Source organism: Rhinolophus hipposideros, assembly GCF_964194185.1.
Source record: "Rhinolophus hipposideros genome assembly, chromosome: 1".
Lineage (NCBI taxonomy): Eukaryota > Metazoa > Chordata > Mammalia > Chiroptera > Rhinolophidae > Rhinolophus > Rhinolophus hipposideros.
Window position 1 is genome coordinate 40,335,751 of NC_138047.1, and position 18,411 is coordinate 40,354,161.

The window sequence follows — 18,411 nt, forward strand, 5'->3', positions numbered from 1 at the left end:
CTTCCTCTGCAGAGTGATGTGAAAGGGGGAAAAGGCTGCTAGCCTAGAATAACCAGGGAACTCCACAAGTATATCTGCTGGTGTTCATCAATATGTTCCCCATCAAGAAACCACAGGAGAGCTCCAGCGAGCAGCCTGCCTGAGCCTGGATGCCGAAGAGTGGCGGTGGGGCCAGTGCGGCTGCTGTCTTTTGGCTGCTGCGGCGGCCGCGGCCCCTGAGCAGATACCGCAGCGAGGGGTCTGACCGTGCGGAGCGCTCTGGGAGCTGGGGCTGGCTGAGAACGAGAAGTTAAGTGAGTGAGGGCTGGGAGGTGAGCCCCACTCCTCAAGGAGCTGCACAACAAAGCAAGCAATTAGGCAGCAAAAGGAGAGAAAAGGTGAGCTTGAGCCAAGACATCGGGCCAAGTGGAACTGGAGGAAATGTCATCGTTGGTAAAAGAGGACTTGGAGAAGAAACTGTTTACGCCTCTCTCACAGAATCTGTACGAGTTTATCGAAATAGAGTTCTCGGTCCAGGACAGGTATTACCTCTGTGTGTCAGGTAATCTGTTCTTTCTATTATCATTTCGAAACGTAAATAATCCCCAAATGCTTGAGTGCTAGAGGAGCATTTTTTTTTTTTTTGCATTTACTTTCCTGTACAATAACAGCACATGTATCTTCTCGTGAAAGCATGTAACTATGCCAAGTTTAAGAATTTGGATTCTACAGAAATTTGTTTTTTAAGTGCTAAAATCTAAGACAGTAAAAAGTATGGTGTTGAGAACATTTTGGCTAATTGTTTAGAAATGAAACTGGGTGTGTACTTTTCCTGATTTGATTATTTTGTCTGCGATTTTTAATTCACTTGCATGGCATGCAGTTTTACAGTGGAAAACCTCGTTTTTAAAAAGTCAACAGAGAGCTCTCTTTATATTTTTAAGTACATTGGAGAATCCAGTTCTACAGCCCCATTTCCAACTAATCTGGAAAACTAGGCTTTTCCCTTTGCACGCTAGGAAAGTAAAATAAAAAGACCTTAAATTTTCTTCTGAGGACTTATTTGGAATAGGGAAATGACCTTTTAAAAATTATTTCTCCTGTACAAAGTATGTTCACAGAAATACTTTAATAGTAGAAATGACTTCATGAAGATGGAATTTGAAGATTAAGGAAATGTACTCTAAACTATGTAACTAAAATAAAGATTTTTCCCTCATGTTTTAAAATTCATGAAAATTATCCAAAAATAGAAGTAGGCTTTTGCACTCAATTATGACTTGCCTAACCTGTAATTTTTGTGTTGACTTTAGACAAAAATGCTTGTACCATTATTGAATTTAATATACAGCATTCCTTTTCTGCCAATCCATGCCTTTTAATATTTTTAGGGACTTAGGAGAAAAAAAACTTAGACACTCTTAGTGTTCATGTGGACTTTTCTTTATAAGGTACACACCTCAGCATTTTCAGAAAACAACTTGTTATAATTCCCTTCCTGGTTATTGGCTTAGAAGGACTTTGTAAAGGTGTCAAGAGGAAGTACTGTAAGAGAAGTAAAACATCTTTAAAGACAGTGCTAAGAATTTTTTAAAATTCTATTATTCCTAATAGATGTAATATTTACTCAATAATAAAAACAGTGCTATATGCTAACACTTTACCTAGCATATTTTGCTACATAAATGCGAAGTGTGGGGACTTGGCATTTTGGCAAGGTAAAAAGCTTAACCAACCCAGGCAACAGGAAAGAATTCAAAGTATGGGAAAAAGTCAAATGAAGCAATTTTAGAAACCGCATTGTATCCTAACCATCAAATCTTAAAGTACTTTGACAATATATTAGAGAAGATGCTTATTCTAACATTAATTAATATTTGATAATTTTTATACCTATGGTGATCCAACTTTATAAAGTTAATTACTCATCATGTAGCATTAGCATACAAGTATTTTTAAAGAAAAATTCTTAAAAATAAAATAACCACAAATATATGTACATATATCCAATTTACCAAATATATCTTAATACCTCCCTTCAACTATGTAATGAAATAAACTTGTTCTAGCTAGGAGAAAAAAGTCTCCTAGAATTAAATTTTTGGAAATAGATGTGATTTTCCCCCCAGTATCCTTGAGTTCTGAGAAAAACACTGTGGCTGGGGGTCACCTGCTATCTTTTCTCATAAATGACATGAATCCTTTTAACTAGGATTGGAAGGTTTCAAGGGGTTGCATTATTAACGTGGTGAAAGCTACCTCTTTAAGGTTCCATTTTCTCTTCTGGAAAATGACCAAGTAGAGTAGGTATCACTTTCATTAGTAAAATTCAATGATTCTGTCATGTAAGAAGCAAGGAAAAACAAGGTCCTCTCAGATGTGAGGAAGAGAAGACAATATTGTAATATTCCAGATAAAAGTTAACATTAAAAGTCATGATTTCACTAACTTTTCACAACTCTTCCTATATCACATCAATTTGATCAACATCAACATCTCTTCATGACCATTTCAAATACATTAAGACAAGAATAGTACTTTAAGGTAAAAATCAATGTGAGTCTTGACAATCCTAAACCTTTGACCAAGCTTTACTCAGAAAATTTCCACTGATAAGAATCAAACAGGTCCTATCACAATTGTTGAGGGAAGTAACTCCAAATTCTGAACATGCATCATCCTCAGGGAGCAGTGAGATGCAGTTATGCTTTCCTTTTATGTCCTACAATCCAGCACTTCTTAATTTTTAAGAATCACAGGTTTAGAGTAGTCAAATTTTATCATGTATTTTCAAATTAAAGAAGACATGTTTTAAATAAATTAAACTTCCTATTTATCTAATCAAAGTCTGTCATTTGCCAGGGTGTCACAACCAGATGATTGTGATTTACTGTTATTTTGATACATGACCTGGTTAGTGTCAAAAAATCAGATGTCATAAACTCGATCACCCTCTCTGGTTTGCTAGGATTTATGGTGGGGATTTCCTGCACCTTCGTGTCCCCCCACCTCAGGGCTTATATGGTCATTTCTTCTCGGGATTAGATTCCCCCAGCCTAGAACATCATTATCTCTGGCAGTTAAAAGCAGCATCATCTTATGAGGGAGGAAGGAGTTCTATTTATTATGTGTGGGAAACCTGACAGGGAAAAGTCACTTGTGCAATGATGAGAATGCGAATGAATTCAAGAAATTCTGAAGGACATGAAATGGCATATAAAGCATTAACCATAATTAAATGAGAAGTAGCAGGGCATGGTGGAATGGTCCTTGGAAGGCTTGGAATCAGACAGATCTGGTGTGAAACCCGACTGTTTTGCCCACCTGCCTGCTGTGAAATTTGGGGCAAAATAATTAACCTTAATGGCCTCAGTGTTGACATATCTGGAAGGGAAATAATAACACCTGCATTGCACACAGTGATCTCCTGTTAAGTCCCAACTAGGAAAAAACAAACAAACATGATAACTTTTATTCCAACTAAGTAAAATAAAATATAGGGTTATATTTTTTAATTATACAGAAAAAATATATTATCTGTGAAAACATGCTGAAATATATGTATAAATAGTATATACTATAGATAAATATATATACTAAAAATAAAATATACAGTAAACATATGTAAGTATGTATATTTAATATATAATATATTTAATATATAACAAAATTATATATTAAATTTTATATTTTATAAATAATTATATACATATTCAGATACAGGTTATTTTAAAGTATTCTTATATATTTAGAAAAACTTTCTATTCATAGGTATTAATTTGAAAATAATTGGCATTTGCTAGAATTATGAAAATAGTGTGCGTAATTTCTCCACATAATTTGATGCCAGAACAGAACTACTTCTCTGCGAAACTGAGAATCTAACAATTTTGCCAAATCATTTACAATGAGAGTATTAAATAAGTTAAGAAAAAAAAGAACCAAAACACTAGAGACTGGGTAGCTTATAAACAACAGACATTTATTTGTCACAGTTCTGGAGCTGGGGAACTCCAAGATCATGGCAGTGGCAGATTCCACGTCTGGTGAGGTCCCACTTCCTCATAGACTGCTGTCTTCTATCTGTAACGTTGCATGGCAGAAGGGGCGAGGGATCGCTGTGGGGTCTAATTTTATAAGGGTACTAATGCCATCTATGAGGGCCCTGCCCTCATGACCTAATCACCTCACACATACCCCACCTCCCAATACTGTCACCTTGGAGGTTAGGATTTGAATTTTAGGGGGTACACAAACATTCAATCTATGGTACCCAGGATAACCTGAAAATTAATTTTATAAAAATATATCCAGAAAAAATGTTATATGAAAACTACTTTTTGATGAAATCAATAATAGCATTCTCAATGACCAAAAGACATCATCAATACATTGAAACATTTTACTGAAGCCTCTTGTCTTAGATAACTCATGGTAATTTTTCTCTATTATTTACTTTCAATGTTGAAAACACTTATATAACACTGGGGTTGTAAAAGACCAGTTGTTTGGTTATTTAACTAATAACTAAATTATTAGTGTAGCTTCCTCACCAGCTACTGTTTTTCCTCTATTCTGCCTAATTATTTTTGTTCAATTGGCCAATACTTTTTCCATTTAGCCTCAAGAATAATAGTGACCATTTTACCATGGTATAGAGGCAATTATTAATGACAATGTTTATTTTGAAATTAAAAGTGAAAATGGTTGGCATGATTTAAGATTCTGAATATGCTAACTAAAAATACAAAAACTAGAGCAGGTTCATTCTGAAATTTCCTGGGTCTACAGATATACTCACTAAATAATGGTTGCACAATCACCTCTGATATTACTGAAACCAACTCTGGCATTTTGATGATATAAACACATTTCTGTTTTAAGACAGTGTGATACATTTCCACTTTGTCACTTCATTAATGTTGAATAGAGCCATTTAATTTTGGCAAGTAGCACAGCTCAAGGGTGGAAATTAGGAATTGGGTCCACCAGCCTGAGTAGACTTCTTCGACTCTTGGCTAAAGACAATTCCTAGAACCTCCTTGGCTCCATAAGAGGCTATTTGGGCAAATTAAGGAGTGCTGCATCACTGTAATAAAAGGTTAACTTTTAAAGCATGCTTTTTAATTTTCTTAGTTTGGTGTTAGTGGGACAGTGACCACCAGTGTAAGAAAACTTGATAACTGGTAGATCCTACCTTCTTAACCCTCCCCACAACCCATCCTTTACAGAACTGTCCCCAAAAAAGCTTTCTAAAATTTAATGCTCAGCCTATCTATTCACTTAAAATCCTTTAGTGACAAGCCTCCCCGCAAACTACCCCCCACACATAGCTTCACAATAACCTTTGAACTCCTTTGCCTAGCATTCTAGACCCTTCAGGACTTAGCTCCTACCTAGCCTCCTTCCTACCACCTATTCACTCTCACACACCAAATACCTGTAAGGACTCAGTAGTGTCTAGGATTTCATGTTTTTGTACACATGCTGTTCCAGAACTCCCTTTACCCCTTTCTTCATTCTGCTAACTCCCACTGCCCTTTACAACCCAGATGACCTCCTTCAAGAAGCTGACCCCGACCCCAAGTTGCATGAAGATGTCCCTTCTCCATGTTCCTAATCACCCTGTCCATGCTAATTCACAGCACGGTGATCAAGTGTTTTCTTTCTGAAGCCCCCATTCCCTGTCATCTCTGTGAGAGTAGGAAGGATGTCTTAGGGAAATTTACTTTTTTTTCAGTGCTCAGCACAGGTCTTTCTATAAAGGGGCACTCAAATATTTATCAAACTAATGAAATGAATCAGTGGGTCTATAGTCAATTAGCTGGTTATCAGATCATGTAGATGAGGCAGTGGAATTTGCTTCAAATTATATTTTCCTACAATACCCAGTTATTTTTCCCCATCCCCCTCCTCCCTTACCCGCTGGGAAGCGAGTGAGACAGCTAGCTAAAACAAGAATATCGTCGTTTGATTCTGAGGTAGAGCCTTTTTCTGGACAGCCAGAACTGCCTCTTTTTGTCCACAAATGGGCTGTTTTTAGGGCTAGAGAAGTGTACATGGGAAGAAATCCACCAACTTTTGCACACAATTTCAGGACTCAGCCTTTTTTTTTTTTTGACCCCCTGGTTAAAAATCTTATGCTCTAGGGGTGGCCGGTTAGCTCAATTGGTTAGACTGTGGTACTAATAGCACCAAGGTTGCTGGTTCAATCCCTGAATGGTCCACCGTGAGCTGTGTCCTCCTTAAAAAAAAAAAAAAAAAATCTTATGCTCTAGGTCCCCTCCAGAGCAAGGTCCTCAATCATACTCCCTTTGTCCCCAAAATATGCAATCCTTCTTCTTCTAATCTCTTGGAATATGTGATTTAAAACATAGCTTTTAGTCTCTTCCTGTTTGTTTTTTAATCCTATCTAACCCAGAAACTGTCAGACAGTATTATGCACTCAATATTAGTTAGTGCATGAAGGAGCCCTCTGCAAGCTGCATCTGCCTTCATCATTCTAGAAAAACTGCCCTCAGGGAAGAAATCAATGATCTTCCCCAAGACAGATTCAGTGCCAGGAATGAATTCTGGCTTTACCCAACCAAGTGCCCTCACAGGATTGTCTCCAAATCTTTGACATTTTCTGTCCTGTTGATTTCCATCGCATTGCACTGGTAGGCTTGTCTCTTTTCTGATGGCCCCTTCTCAGACCTCTCTGCTGGTACCTTTTTCTTCTCCACTCTGCCTCACCTCTTTCTCCTGTTCCTTTCCCTATCAACCTCGCCTCGCAAACCTGTCCACACAGAAAAATCCCAAGTCCATATCTCCATTCCTACACTATAAACTTCCATCTCCTTCTCTTCTGAGATTGATCATTCTTCCACCCAACCAGCTTGCCCTCTCTATTCTTTCCTGTTTTGAATCCATCTAGTGTTACTTCCATCCAGTGTTGGCAGTGTCTCATTTGAATCTTACTTGGATTTGCCACTTCTATTTTCGTAGCCCATATACCATGCCTAGACTATGACAACAGTCTCTTAAAACAAACAAAATGAAACACTTTAACAATTGCTATAAACCAGGCACTTCCTAAGTCATTTATATACTTCATCTTTAATCTTTACACCCTATGAGTTTGTATCACTCTGATGTCCACTTTATAACATGAGAGAACTGAGATTTAACCTCTCTAGAGATTTAGTCGTTTACTTGGACAACACTGTAAGAAGTGAAGTCATGATTTGAATCCAGAATATCTAATGCCAGCGCCCACTGAGTCACACTGCCCCTTCCGGGGATCTTCTGCTCCTCTTTCTTTCCTTTTTCAATGTATCCTGTGCATCACAGCTTCCAAAAAATTCTCCTTTAACAAGACACCACTGTGTTAGCCTCCTGCTCAAAGAGGAAGGAAACCTATTGACTATGTATTACTGTATGAACTTTCACTAAACACCTGACATGTTACCCTCTTCTTAAATTTGTCAACCCTCTCAGACTCTCTTCTGTAGGGGACAGAACTCAGCTCCATCATCAAATTTCAGCTCAACTGGTTGCCATAATTTCATTCAGTATCACCTGCACTTTCAGAGGAGAATTACTCCTTTCACTAGCCCCAATTCTGGAGTTCTCACTGTCCAAGCCAGCCAGCAGCCCCTCCTATCAGAGTGGGGATTCAAACATCACAAGTCTACAGTGGGTTTTGTCACTTTTCAAATCCAGAGTCTTTCAAAACATTTTCACAACCCTCGCAACCTAGGGAATCTTATTGCCCCCCCCCATGTCCTAACACCAACCAGTCTATACAGTTCACTTTCTCCAAATCTACCTGATGCAGTTTAGCTTCTATTTTCCATTCATTTCTTCATGCTGTCCTTTACCTAGAAATGTCTTCAGTACCATCCCTGCCTTTCCAAAACGAACTAATTTTAAAGCTCTATCTCAAATTATATTTCTTTCATAATTTCTTCCTCAACTATTCCAATCCTCTCTCTTCCCAGAACCGTTAAACATATAGTCTGTTCTACATCGCTTATCTATCACTATGATTATACTGCAATATTATGCTTTATATCTTCTTAACTAGGAGGGCATGCCAAAATAGTACTTCCCAGAACCAAAAGAGAGTCTTCCCCAAAGACAGACAAATTCCAATTTCACTTTTGGAAGAAAGACCAGCTTACAACTCTCTAAGTGACATCATCCATTTTGAAAGTTTAAGATATTCAATTCCGATAATCATATATATGTATATAAATATACATATGTATGTATATATATGTATATGTATATAGTCACAGGATGTGGAGTACATATAAGGAATAGAGTCAGTGGAACTGTACCAGCTATATACAGTGTCAGAGGGGTAGTAGACTGGGGGAGGGGGTGACCACTTTGTGAGGGGTATAAATGTCTATTACATTGTGTTGTCCACCTGAAACTAATAATAATAATAATAATAATAAAAAGATATTCAATTCCGATTGTTATCTGTACATAATATACCTAGATACCTTTTTACTATATATTTTATGTAACTCATGTGTGTTAGCTTTGCCTCCTCAACAAAATCATAGCTTTCCAGAGGACAGGGCTCATGTCTCATACTTGCACCTCTGTGGCATCTATAATGCTTCTAGCAGGCCAATAGCCGACACTCAGTAAATACTCCTTTATAATCCAAACTCACTGAAAATGTTCAATTCAGGGGTTCTAACATCAAATGTTGATTCTTCCACTGTGTTCATATGAGACAAAAAACAATGATTTTATGGCCAGGAAATTATTTCCTAATTCTGTTCACATAAAATAATCAATGATTTCTCCATACCTCTCAAAGTATAGTACTAAAACTTTTTGTCTCGGTGGCACACGTTGACTACTAGAATTTTGGCAACACAGTGGAAAGGATTAAAAATCTCAATCAAAGCAGCTGTAGGTCAACAGTAGCTGTGATACAAGCACTTCTCCATCAAAAATCTCACCGTGTACCCAGTAGTATTTGCATGGTCAGTCTTTAATACTGTGTTGCTGTGAGCAGAACTGTTTACTTCCCTGACCTCACTTTCTTATATCATCATAAATTAAAATTCCAACTTGTTCTGGCAAACACTTTAACACTGATTATGCTAACTCTAAGTCCCTTGTTTTCTGCCCTGAGTTGAACCCCATTCCCCACCATAAGGCTCATAACTGAAAGCACATAGCTCTATGTTCTACCTGACAGACATTATTGTGGCAGCATGTAACCACAATTGTAGCAAAAATAAAGTTAACACATGGAGCAAATTTGGGGACAAATTCATGAAAGTTCAGATAACATCAGGGTTCATAAATGCGGTGCAGGTTTAATGTAGTTTCAAGCTCATTATAAGAAAAAGAGATACATAAATACTGAAAAGTATGATGATGAATAATTTATTATCTCTGAGTTTATGTAAACTAAGTGTTTTTCTGTCCTGCAGTGACCAAAAATGAAGAAGTAAAAATAATTATGGTGAAACATTACAGAATAGGTTTAGATGAAAAATATGAAGTAACAAAAAAGTGGTCTTTGAATGATCTACAGATGATTGATGGAAAAGAAGCAGATACCGTAAGTGTTATGCTTTTTAAGGGAGATGTGGGATCGATATACGGGAGATCTTCATGTTCAATATCCTACTTCATATATTCTTGGCATGTAATTAACTGCTAAGATGACATATTGTTCTTAAGTGGTACGGTTTAATCTACTGGGATGGTCCACTGGGTTTTTTTGTTCTTGTTTTATTTTTATGAGTTTAAATTTGAATTTTGTCTATTAGATTTAAAAGCATCTTTCCCAAGGGCTTCTTAACAGGTTAAACACAATCTCCCAGTCAATCCTGAAACTTTAAATATAAAAGGCTTCCACCACGACTCTCTCTCCACCCCAATTTCTGCCATAAATTTTGGGGATGCCTTCCCTCATCTTCAAATTGTATTGTCAGTTAGTCATTTGATCTTCCAGAAGGACCAATAACTCTTGGAAATCCTACAACCTTACATCTGAAGGGGTGGGGGGAGGGTGTATACACCAATCTCTGCACTTGACCACGTGACAAGTAGTTTTCCTAGTCTCTCCTTGAACTCTTCTGCTGATGGAGAACTCATTACCACATGATGAAGTCCATTCCATTTCTGAATTGCCATACTTTAGTTTTGTACTTTCTACTTATGTTTAACCAAAACCTGCTTCACTATAACATCTACCCATCTCCTTTTGCCATTTGGATCAATCCAGAACAAATCCAATCCTCTTTCACATAGCAGCCTTTCCAATACTTGAGAATGGTTATAATATCCCTTCAAGTTATCTGTGTTCTAGATTAAATGTACCCATTTTGTTCTGTAACCTTCCTGTGGAGATCATGTAAGATAATATGACAAAACAATACAAACTCTAAGAGGAGGTAGCATTGGTGTTATTTTCTTCCCATGACATTGCTTCAATACCCTTCACTACATCATTTTCTCTCCTCTGGAATGCTTCCGTTTTTCCAGAAATAAATACAATGTTTTAGAATTAGTCTGACTGGTTTGTATTTCCTTTGATCAACGGATACCTTAGGTCTTTAGTGCATGAATTGCCATTTAACCAGATCTGCCATACCCCCTACTTACATGGAATAAAATCTAAAAAAGGGCCCTGGTGATCTGCTTTCTTTATCCCTGGTCATTCCCCATTAAATTGTATATATCCACAATGCTTAACTACCGACTCTTGAGGCCTAGAATGCTCAATCACTTTTATATGTTACCCCATTCCTAGATTCCCCATTGGGTAAAGTCTTACTCATGTTTCCCTCCCTGAAACTCCCATTGAATTGTAGATATAAATGTGTTATAGCCATAATCCTACAAACTGCATTTGTAGACTTTTTCTGTCTCTTCTCTGGATGGGAAGATTCTAAAACGCTGACACCTTGGCTTTTTATCTGTTATCATAGCCTTCTGCCTGATAGATATTAGGCACTCAATAAATATTTGTGTTATTGTTGGATGAATTAGAGCTTAAGCTCATTTATTCTTAATCCTACTAAATGCATGTTTTTAGTCTGGCTTTTTCTTCCCATCTATCAAATCTTCTGATACCATGTTTCCCCAAAAACAAGACCTAGCCAGACAATCAGCTTCAATACGGTTTTTTGGAGCAAAAATTAATATAAGACCTGGCATTATATTACATTATATTATATAAAACCTGGTCTTATATTATAGTAAAATTGGACCGGGTCTTATATTAAGTTTTGCTTCAAACGACGCGTTAGAGCTGATTGTCCGGCTCGGTCTTATTTTCAGGGAAACATGGTTCTTTGATTGTTTTAATATTCACTGAAGTATGATGCAGATTTAATGATCACAACATTTAGGACTTCATTCAAGTCAATAATAAAAATGATGAAGCTGGCCGGGCTAAGTGGGTACCTCTAGGTAATTGATAGGTGACCATTATTACTACTATTACTACTATTAGCAGTACTGCTACCTGCTACCATCTCACACTTTGTAAACTCTTATCAGGTGCCAGGAACAACACAAAGCTCTATATAATTTCACATAATCATCACAAAACCCCATGACTTAGATTCTGTTATTATTTCTGATTTACAGATGAGGAAAATCAGATTTAGAGATTAATTGACTTGCCCAAGGTCATATAGCTATTAAATGGTGGAGTTACACTTTACCCAGGAATCTATTAATTTGCCTTCTTTGGACTGCTTGTTTAGCATTCTACAAATTCATATACATTCATTCATTGAGAATTTATGCTATATCAGGCTGTGCTAGGCTCTGAGGATACGATGAAGAATTAGACACACATAAGCACTTAGTTCTGCCTTAGTTAATTAATTATCTAGTCTGAATACCTAAATTTTATCCTTAAGATCTTTATTGAAATCAATATATGCAGTCTGCTATAATCCTGACTTATCACCTAGGAATTTTATGTTTAAATTTTGGTGTGTTTGACATGACTTCTTGGTAAAACCATGCTGGTTCATTGCTTTCTTTCCTAAGTACTCCTATAGCATTTTTCTGAAAATACATTCTACATAAATGTTCAACACTTAGGAAATAGTTAAATATATTATTGCATATCAATATGCTGTAATATTACACAGCCATTAGAAATCATGTTTCCAAAAGAATACCTTGGAACACAATTGTTCACCATTTAATAAGTTTTCAAAAAGTTAGGCTAATATGAAATTTTTCTATAGTATTCTCATTTTGCATATTTAGTATATCATATTATTAAAAACTGAAATCTGAACCTTAAATTTTAATATAAAAACACATATAGCTATGCATGTGTGTATATATGTATATGAAACAAACCAGTATTTTAACAATGATTATTTGTGTGATAAGATTACAAAATTTTTAATTATTATTTTCTCCTTTATACTTTTATGTACTTGCCAAAATTTCTATACTGCATTAAATTTTATAGTAAATCAATATTAAGTTCACTAATCTGTACTTTCAGGAATTAACCATTCGCACCTCTTTTTTTAACCATTTTTCTTTTTTTCTCAAGTCCTCAAACATTACTGATGCCATAATTATTTCCACAAATTTGGTCAGTGTCTGTGTATGCAATCATCAAGACTGTCAATTTAGATTCATTGATAGCAGACAGCAGTGCTCTGTTTTCTCCTCGCCTTTCTGGTCTTTAATTTCATAACAACAATGTTGATTATTCTCTTTTTTATTTGAAGATCATTATCTTTGGTAGTGAACTAGATACAAAACAGAAGTTGAATATTTCTATTTTTCTCATTATTTTAGGACCTAAGAAAACTTATACCATCCAAAGAGTAGTTCTTTTAAAGATTTTTGTTCTATAGATGAAGTAAAAATATTCCAGTTATTCTGGGATTTTCCATTTCCCTCTCTTGGAATTGCATCATAAAGAGTCAGCATTTATTATATTTTTTCAATAGCAATGACACAATTTTAAATAGAGCAATTTAGAGCCAGGAAGTTGTCAGTTTTAAAATGGAATGGAATTGAAATTGAAGTCAATGTATAAAGCAGAAATCAAGCTGAGTGGAGATTTCGAGACTGACATGAGGTAACGGGAGAGAAGATGACAGCAAACTGGGGTTGTGTGGACTGAGACCTTAGTTCTTGTCCTGGTTCTGCCAATAACTACTTGTGTGACGTGGACTTCACCACTCTGGAAACTATTATCCCAGCTACAAACAAGAGATTACTGAATAATCTGTGAGATCCCCTTTTAGCTCTAGGAGTCTATCAAGAAAGAAAGAGACGGGGAGGGGAAGAAGGTGGGAGACAGGGAGGGAGGGAGAGAAGGATCTTATTTTTAAATTTTGGTGTGTTTGGCACCAAAGAGAAAAGAGAAAACTTTTCTCCCCTCTAGAAGTCTGTAAGTGAGTTTATTCTCTTCTTCCATCCCTACCCATCCTCCCAAATTCATGACCCTAGGAAGGAAGGAACAGAGAGAGAGAGAGAGAGAGAGAGAGAGAGAGAGAGAGAGAGAGATTTCTATTCTATGTGCATGCCTGCTCGGGCTTCAATTATTAGGCTAAAGAAACAAAAATAATCCTAAGTATCTCAAAAACATAAGATATTTTCTATATGATAAGGAGAAAATGTTTCATTGAGGAAACTATATAAGGAGTGTGATTAGTATTTGGTGATGGAATGGGTATGATTTCCTTTTATTGAGATTCTCTGCAGAAATGTCTTTCAAGTGCAATTATGACAGCTTTTGTGACATGTGACTAGAGGAACCCTGCGCTTGAAATCACATCACCCTTGTACATTTTTGTTTGTTTTTTAATTTGTTAATGGTATAAAACAAGTTGGTATTAACACCAGTATCACAGTCTTTGGAGGCAGATTTTGAAAAGGGTACTATCATTTATTAAGCTTCGTACTGTACAGTTTATATGATCAATTTCATGTAATCTTCATAGCAACCCTATCTAAAAAGAGGAGAAAAGTGAGAATCAGTCACACAAGGTTACATCAGAGATTCAAAATGTTTGATTTTTTTTCCTCCAAACTTCTCCACTAGAAGTGTAACAAGAGCCTACAGGTTGTCTAACTTCAAAACTCATCTTCTTTTTCCTGCCGCCTATAAGAATTTTCCTATTTAAAAAAAAATGCAAATGCCTAAGTAGTTTGTAAATAATGTTCAGACACTACATGGTAATAAATTATTCATATTCTTATTTGGTTTCTCTCTGCCTCCTTGTCATTTAGGGCACTGTTTGCCTCCACTTCTCTTTTTATAGGAATACTTCAGAGCAGTTCAACACACACTTGTTGAAAACTTAGTAGCTGCCAAGGATAAGCACTAGGAATGCAAAAATAAATAATTCAAACCCTCTGCCCTCAAGGAGAGTTAGGAGTTAGGCAGAGAATGAATGTGAAAGCATTTTGTAAACTGAAAAGCACTTTATAAATGCAAGGTATTGTTGTATTAGTAATAATAGCAAGTATTGTTTTTTTGACATACAGGACTTAGATCACTTGATGTTTGATTTTTTTCCTCCAAACTTCTCCACTAGAAGTGTAACAAGAGCCTACAGGCAGTCCTTAGCAATTTTTCAGTTTCAGTCAAATGATTTAATGATCCTTGAGATGAACTTCTAAATCAGCAAGTTGGTGGTCTGTGGTATGCCAAATCTAACTAGCCATCCAATATTTGCCTCTTCTACCTTTGGAATTGCACAAGGAACCAACCATCTAGTAGAGAAAAGGAAAAACCTTTTCTCCCCTCCATAAATTTGTAAGTGGGTTTATTCTCGTCTTCCATCCTTACCCATCCTCTCAAATTCACTACCCTGGGAAGAGTTGATAACGACACATTCTGAGACATGTTTTATTTGTGTAATTGAAAAATAACAGGTTCTTCAAAAATAATCATTCTTGTTGTTCTTTTTAGAAGCAATATGTTTGAAGCAGGTAGCTTTGGAAAGCTCATTTGTAGATTTTAGAAATATGTTTGGTACTCTTTAATCAATAAGCATATACAAAAGAATATGAGAGAATCCAGGATATCTAGTTACTGTCCTGACTACAAATGAAATCATGTCTCTCTTTCTTTTCTAGGACAATCCATTTTTCGATCTGCACTTCAAGAAAGTGTACCGTTTGGAAGCATATAGTTGTGCTTCTAAATATTCCTTTGCTCGAACCGTAAATAAGCTGAACCATGCATATCTTAAGAAGGACTTACAGATCGTGAACTTTGATTCTACTTATATTAATGACGACTCCATTTGGTCCTCCAACAACAAGGATTGCTTGGTTCTTATGAGAATATGCTTTTATGCTTTCAATCTAGTGTGCCTATCCCTGTGTCCCCTGCCACTCTGAAAATGTATATCATATTCCTTCATCAGTATTCTATGAAAGCAGTTCCCTAAGTAAATATTTTTAGTCATGACTTTGTTTTTTCCCCTTCATCAGTGACTGTTATTTATATGAAAACAAAGTGATGCTTTGTGAATTGCAGTGCAATGTGTTTTAATGCAATCATTCAACATTTGGGACTTTTGCCTTATGTGTTCCTTGGTAACTTTGGAAGGAGTCAGATAATTTTGACTGAATGAGTATTCTACTAAAGAGTATCAGGAAGTATCTTAACAGGCGTAATATATGGAAAGACATCCCATATCCATGGATAGGAAGACTTTATATTGTCAAGGGGTCATCCCCAAAGCTCATCCACAGATTCAATACAATCCCCATCAAAATTCCAATGGCTTTCTCTCTTTTTATCTTTTTTTGCAGAAATGGAAAAGCAATCTTTAAATTTATATGGAATTGCAAAGGGCTCTGAATAGCCAAACAATCTTATAAAAGAAATACAAAGTTGAAGGACTCACACCTCCAATTGAAAAACTTACTACAAATTTACAATAATCAAAGGAGTGTGGTACTGGCATAAGGATAGACATATAGACCAATGGAATAGAATTGAGAGCTCAGACATAAACCTATCATCTATGACTGGCTGGTTTTTGACAAGGGTGCTAAGCTCACTCAAAGGGAAAAGAATAATATCTTCAACAAATGGTTCTGTTACAACTAGATATCTACACACAAAAGAATGAAACTGGATGCCAATCTTACTTGTACACCATATACAAAAATCAGCTAAAATGGATTAAAGACTTGAATGTAAGATCTGAAACTATAAAACTCCTAGAAGACAACGGGTAAGTTTTCAGGACCTTGGATCTGGCAATGGATTCTATGATGTGTAAAGCATGAGCAACAAGAGAAAAAATAGATACATTGAATTTCTTAAAAATTACTTTTGCATCAAAGGATATTATCAAGAAAGTGAAAAGCAACCTACAGAATGGAGAAAACATTTGCAAATACTATACCAGAATACACATATAAAGAACTACAACTCAATAACAAAAAGACAAATAACCCAGTTAAAAATGAACAAGGGACTTGAATAGACATTTATCCAAAGAAGATATACAATGAACACAAGAAAAGGTTCTCTACATTTTTAGTCATTAGGGAAATGCAAACTAAAACCACAATAAAATATCACTTCACACCTACTGGGATAACAATTGTTAGCAAAGATGTGGAGAAATTGGAACCCTCATACCTTGCTTGTGAAAATGCATGATGGTATAACTACTGTGGAAAATAGTTGGCATTTCCTCAAAAATCTAAACACAGAATTACCAAATGACTAAGCAATTCCATATGTTGGAATGAATATACCCAAAAGGGTTGAACGCAGGGAATTGAATAGATGTTTATACACCAATGTTCACTGCAATATTATCCATAATAACCAAAAGATGGCAACAACTCAAGTGCCTATCAATAGATGAATAGGTAAACAAAATCTGGTATCTACATACAGTGGACTATTATTCTGTCATAAAAACACAAATTCCTGATACTTGCTGTAACATGGACAAACCCTGAAAATAAGCTACAACGTGGATGAACATTGAAAATATGTAAGTGAAATAAGCCAGACACAAAAGGGAAAATATTATATATTCAACTTACAGGAAATATCTAGAATAGGCAAATTCAGAGATAGGAAGTATATTAGATGTTACCAGGGGCTGGGAGGAGGGAGGAATGGGGAGTTATTGCTGAATGGTTACAGAGTTTCTGTTAGGGATGATGAAAAAGTTTTAGAAATAGATGGTGGTGATGATTGCACAACATTGTGAATGTAATTAATGCTGCTGAATTGTACACTTAAAAATGGTTTAAATGACAAATTTAATGTTATATATTTTATCATAATTTTTAAAAACCGCAATATGCTGAGAATCATTTACATGCACTTTACATGGGTCAATTGTATGGGATGCAAATTATATCCTCAATAAAGCTGTGAAAAAGAAAAAAATGACTTCCTGAGTCTAGTATTAGAAGAAAACATGGGTGAAGTTTTTGTAAAGTTAGAGTGGGGAAAACTCCTAGCTAGATTTCATTAATAACTCAAATCCAAAAACAATAAAGAAAAAAATGATTAACCATATAAATAGAAAAAGCCTTTGCATGAAAAAAACTATAAATAACCAATTGACAAATGATAAACGGGAAAAATATTGCAACTTATATAACAATATGCTAATATCCTTCACATATAGAGTGCTCCTAAAATTGAAGGGTCAAAAAGACCAACAACACAATTTGCTTTAGCAAAAGATGTGAACAGATATTTCATAAAAAAAGAATTGCAAATGACACAAACATATGAAAAAAGTGTTCAACCTTACCCATAATAAGAGAAATTTAAATTAAATCTACAGTGTGCTCCTGTTTATCATGTGTCAAATTGGCAAAAATCTAAAACTTTGATAATATCCCATTGGAAATGGGAAAACAGTTCCTCTCATTCATTGCTGCTGGAAACACAAAAGGGGTACAAATCCCTCCGGAGAGGAATTTGACAATATCTAGCAAAATTACATATACATACATCTACACTTTGACCCAGCAATTTAATTTTGTTTCTAGGACTCTTGCCCAAAGATACTATAGCAAAGATACAGAATGACATATGCACAAGTCATGTGACATTGTTTATAAGAGCAAAATATTTCAAATAGCCCAAATATTCATCACTAGAAGATGAACTGATTAAACTAAGTTACAAATACACAATAGAGTACCACGTAGCAGTACAAAGTAGAAAATAGTGAAGGCTTCAGGTGTGCCCTGATTGGAGGCTGCTGGCATGAGGAGCTGTATGTGGGCTAACTAAAAGCGGACATCCTACGTGATTCATTAAAGGTGAATATTTCACTTTCTCCAGTTGGTCCTAAGTTTGAAGTGGGGTCAATTTTAGGGAAGCTCTATGTTATTAATCAAATCCTGGCCCATTTCTACAGGAGTTATTTGACTTCTTAGACTGGTTATAACACATAGTAGGTTGGCTTCCACAGC

The 18,411-nt window shown here is 35.8% G+C and overlaps 1 protein-coding gene across 1 annotated transcript; it reads left to right on the top strand.

Annotated features, from left to right (window-relative positions):
* Positions 1 to 420: 420 nt before the first annotated feature.
* Positions 421 to 15,342, top strand: EXOC1L (exocyst complex component 1 like; the record flags this gene model as incomplete). The annotated part of the gene is made up of 3 exons (XM_081045200.1): positions 421 to 541; positions 9,426 to 9,556; positions 15,076 to 15,342. 3 exons carry the CDS (start codon positions 421 to 423, stop codon positions 15,340 to 15,342), a joined length of 519 nt encoding a protein of 172 aa, XP_080901326.1.
* Between the last annotated feature and the right edge of the window lie 3,069 nt (positions 15,343 to 18,411).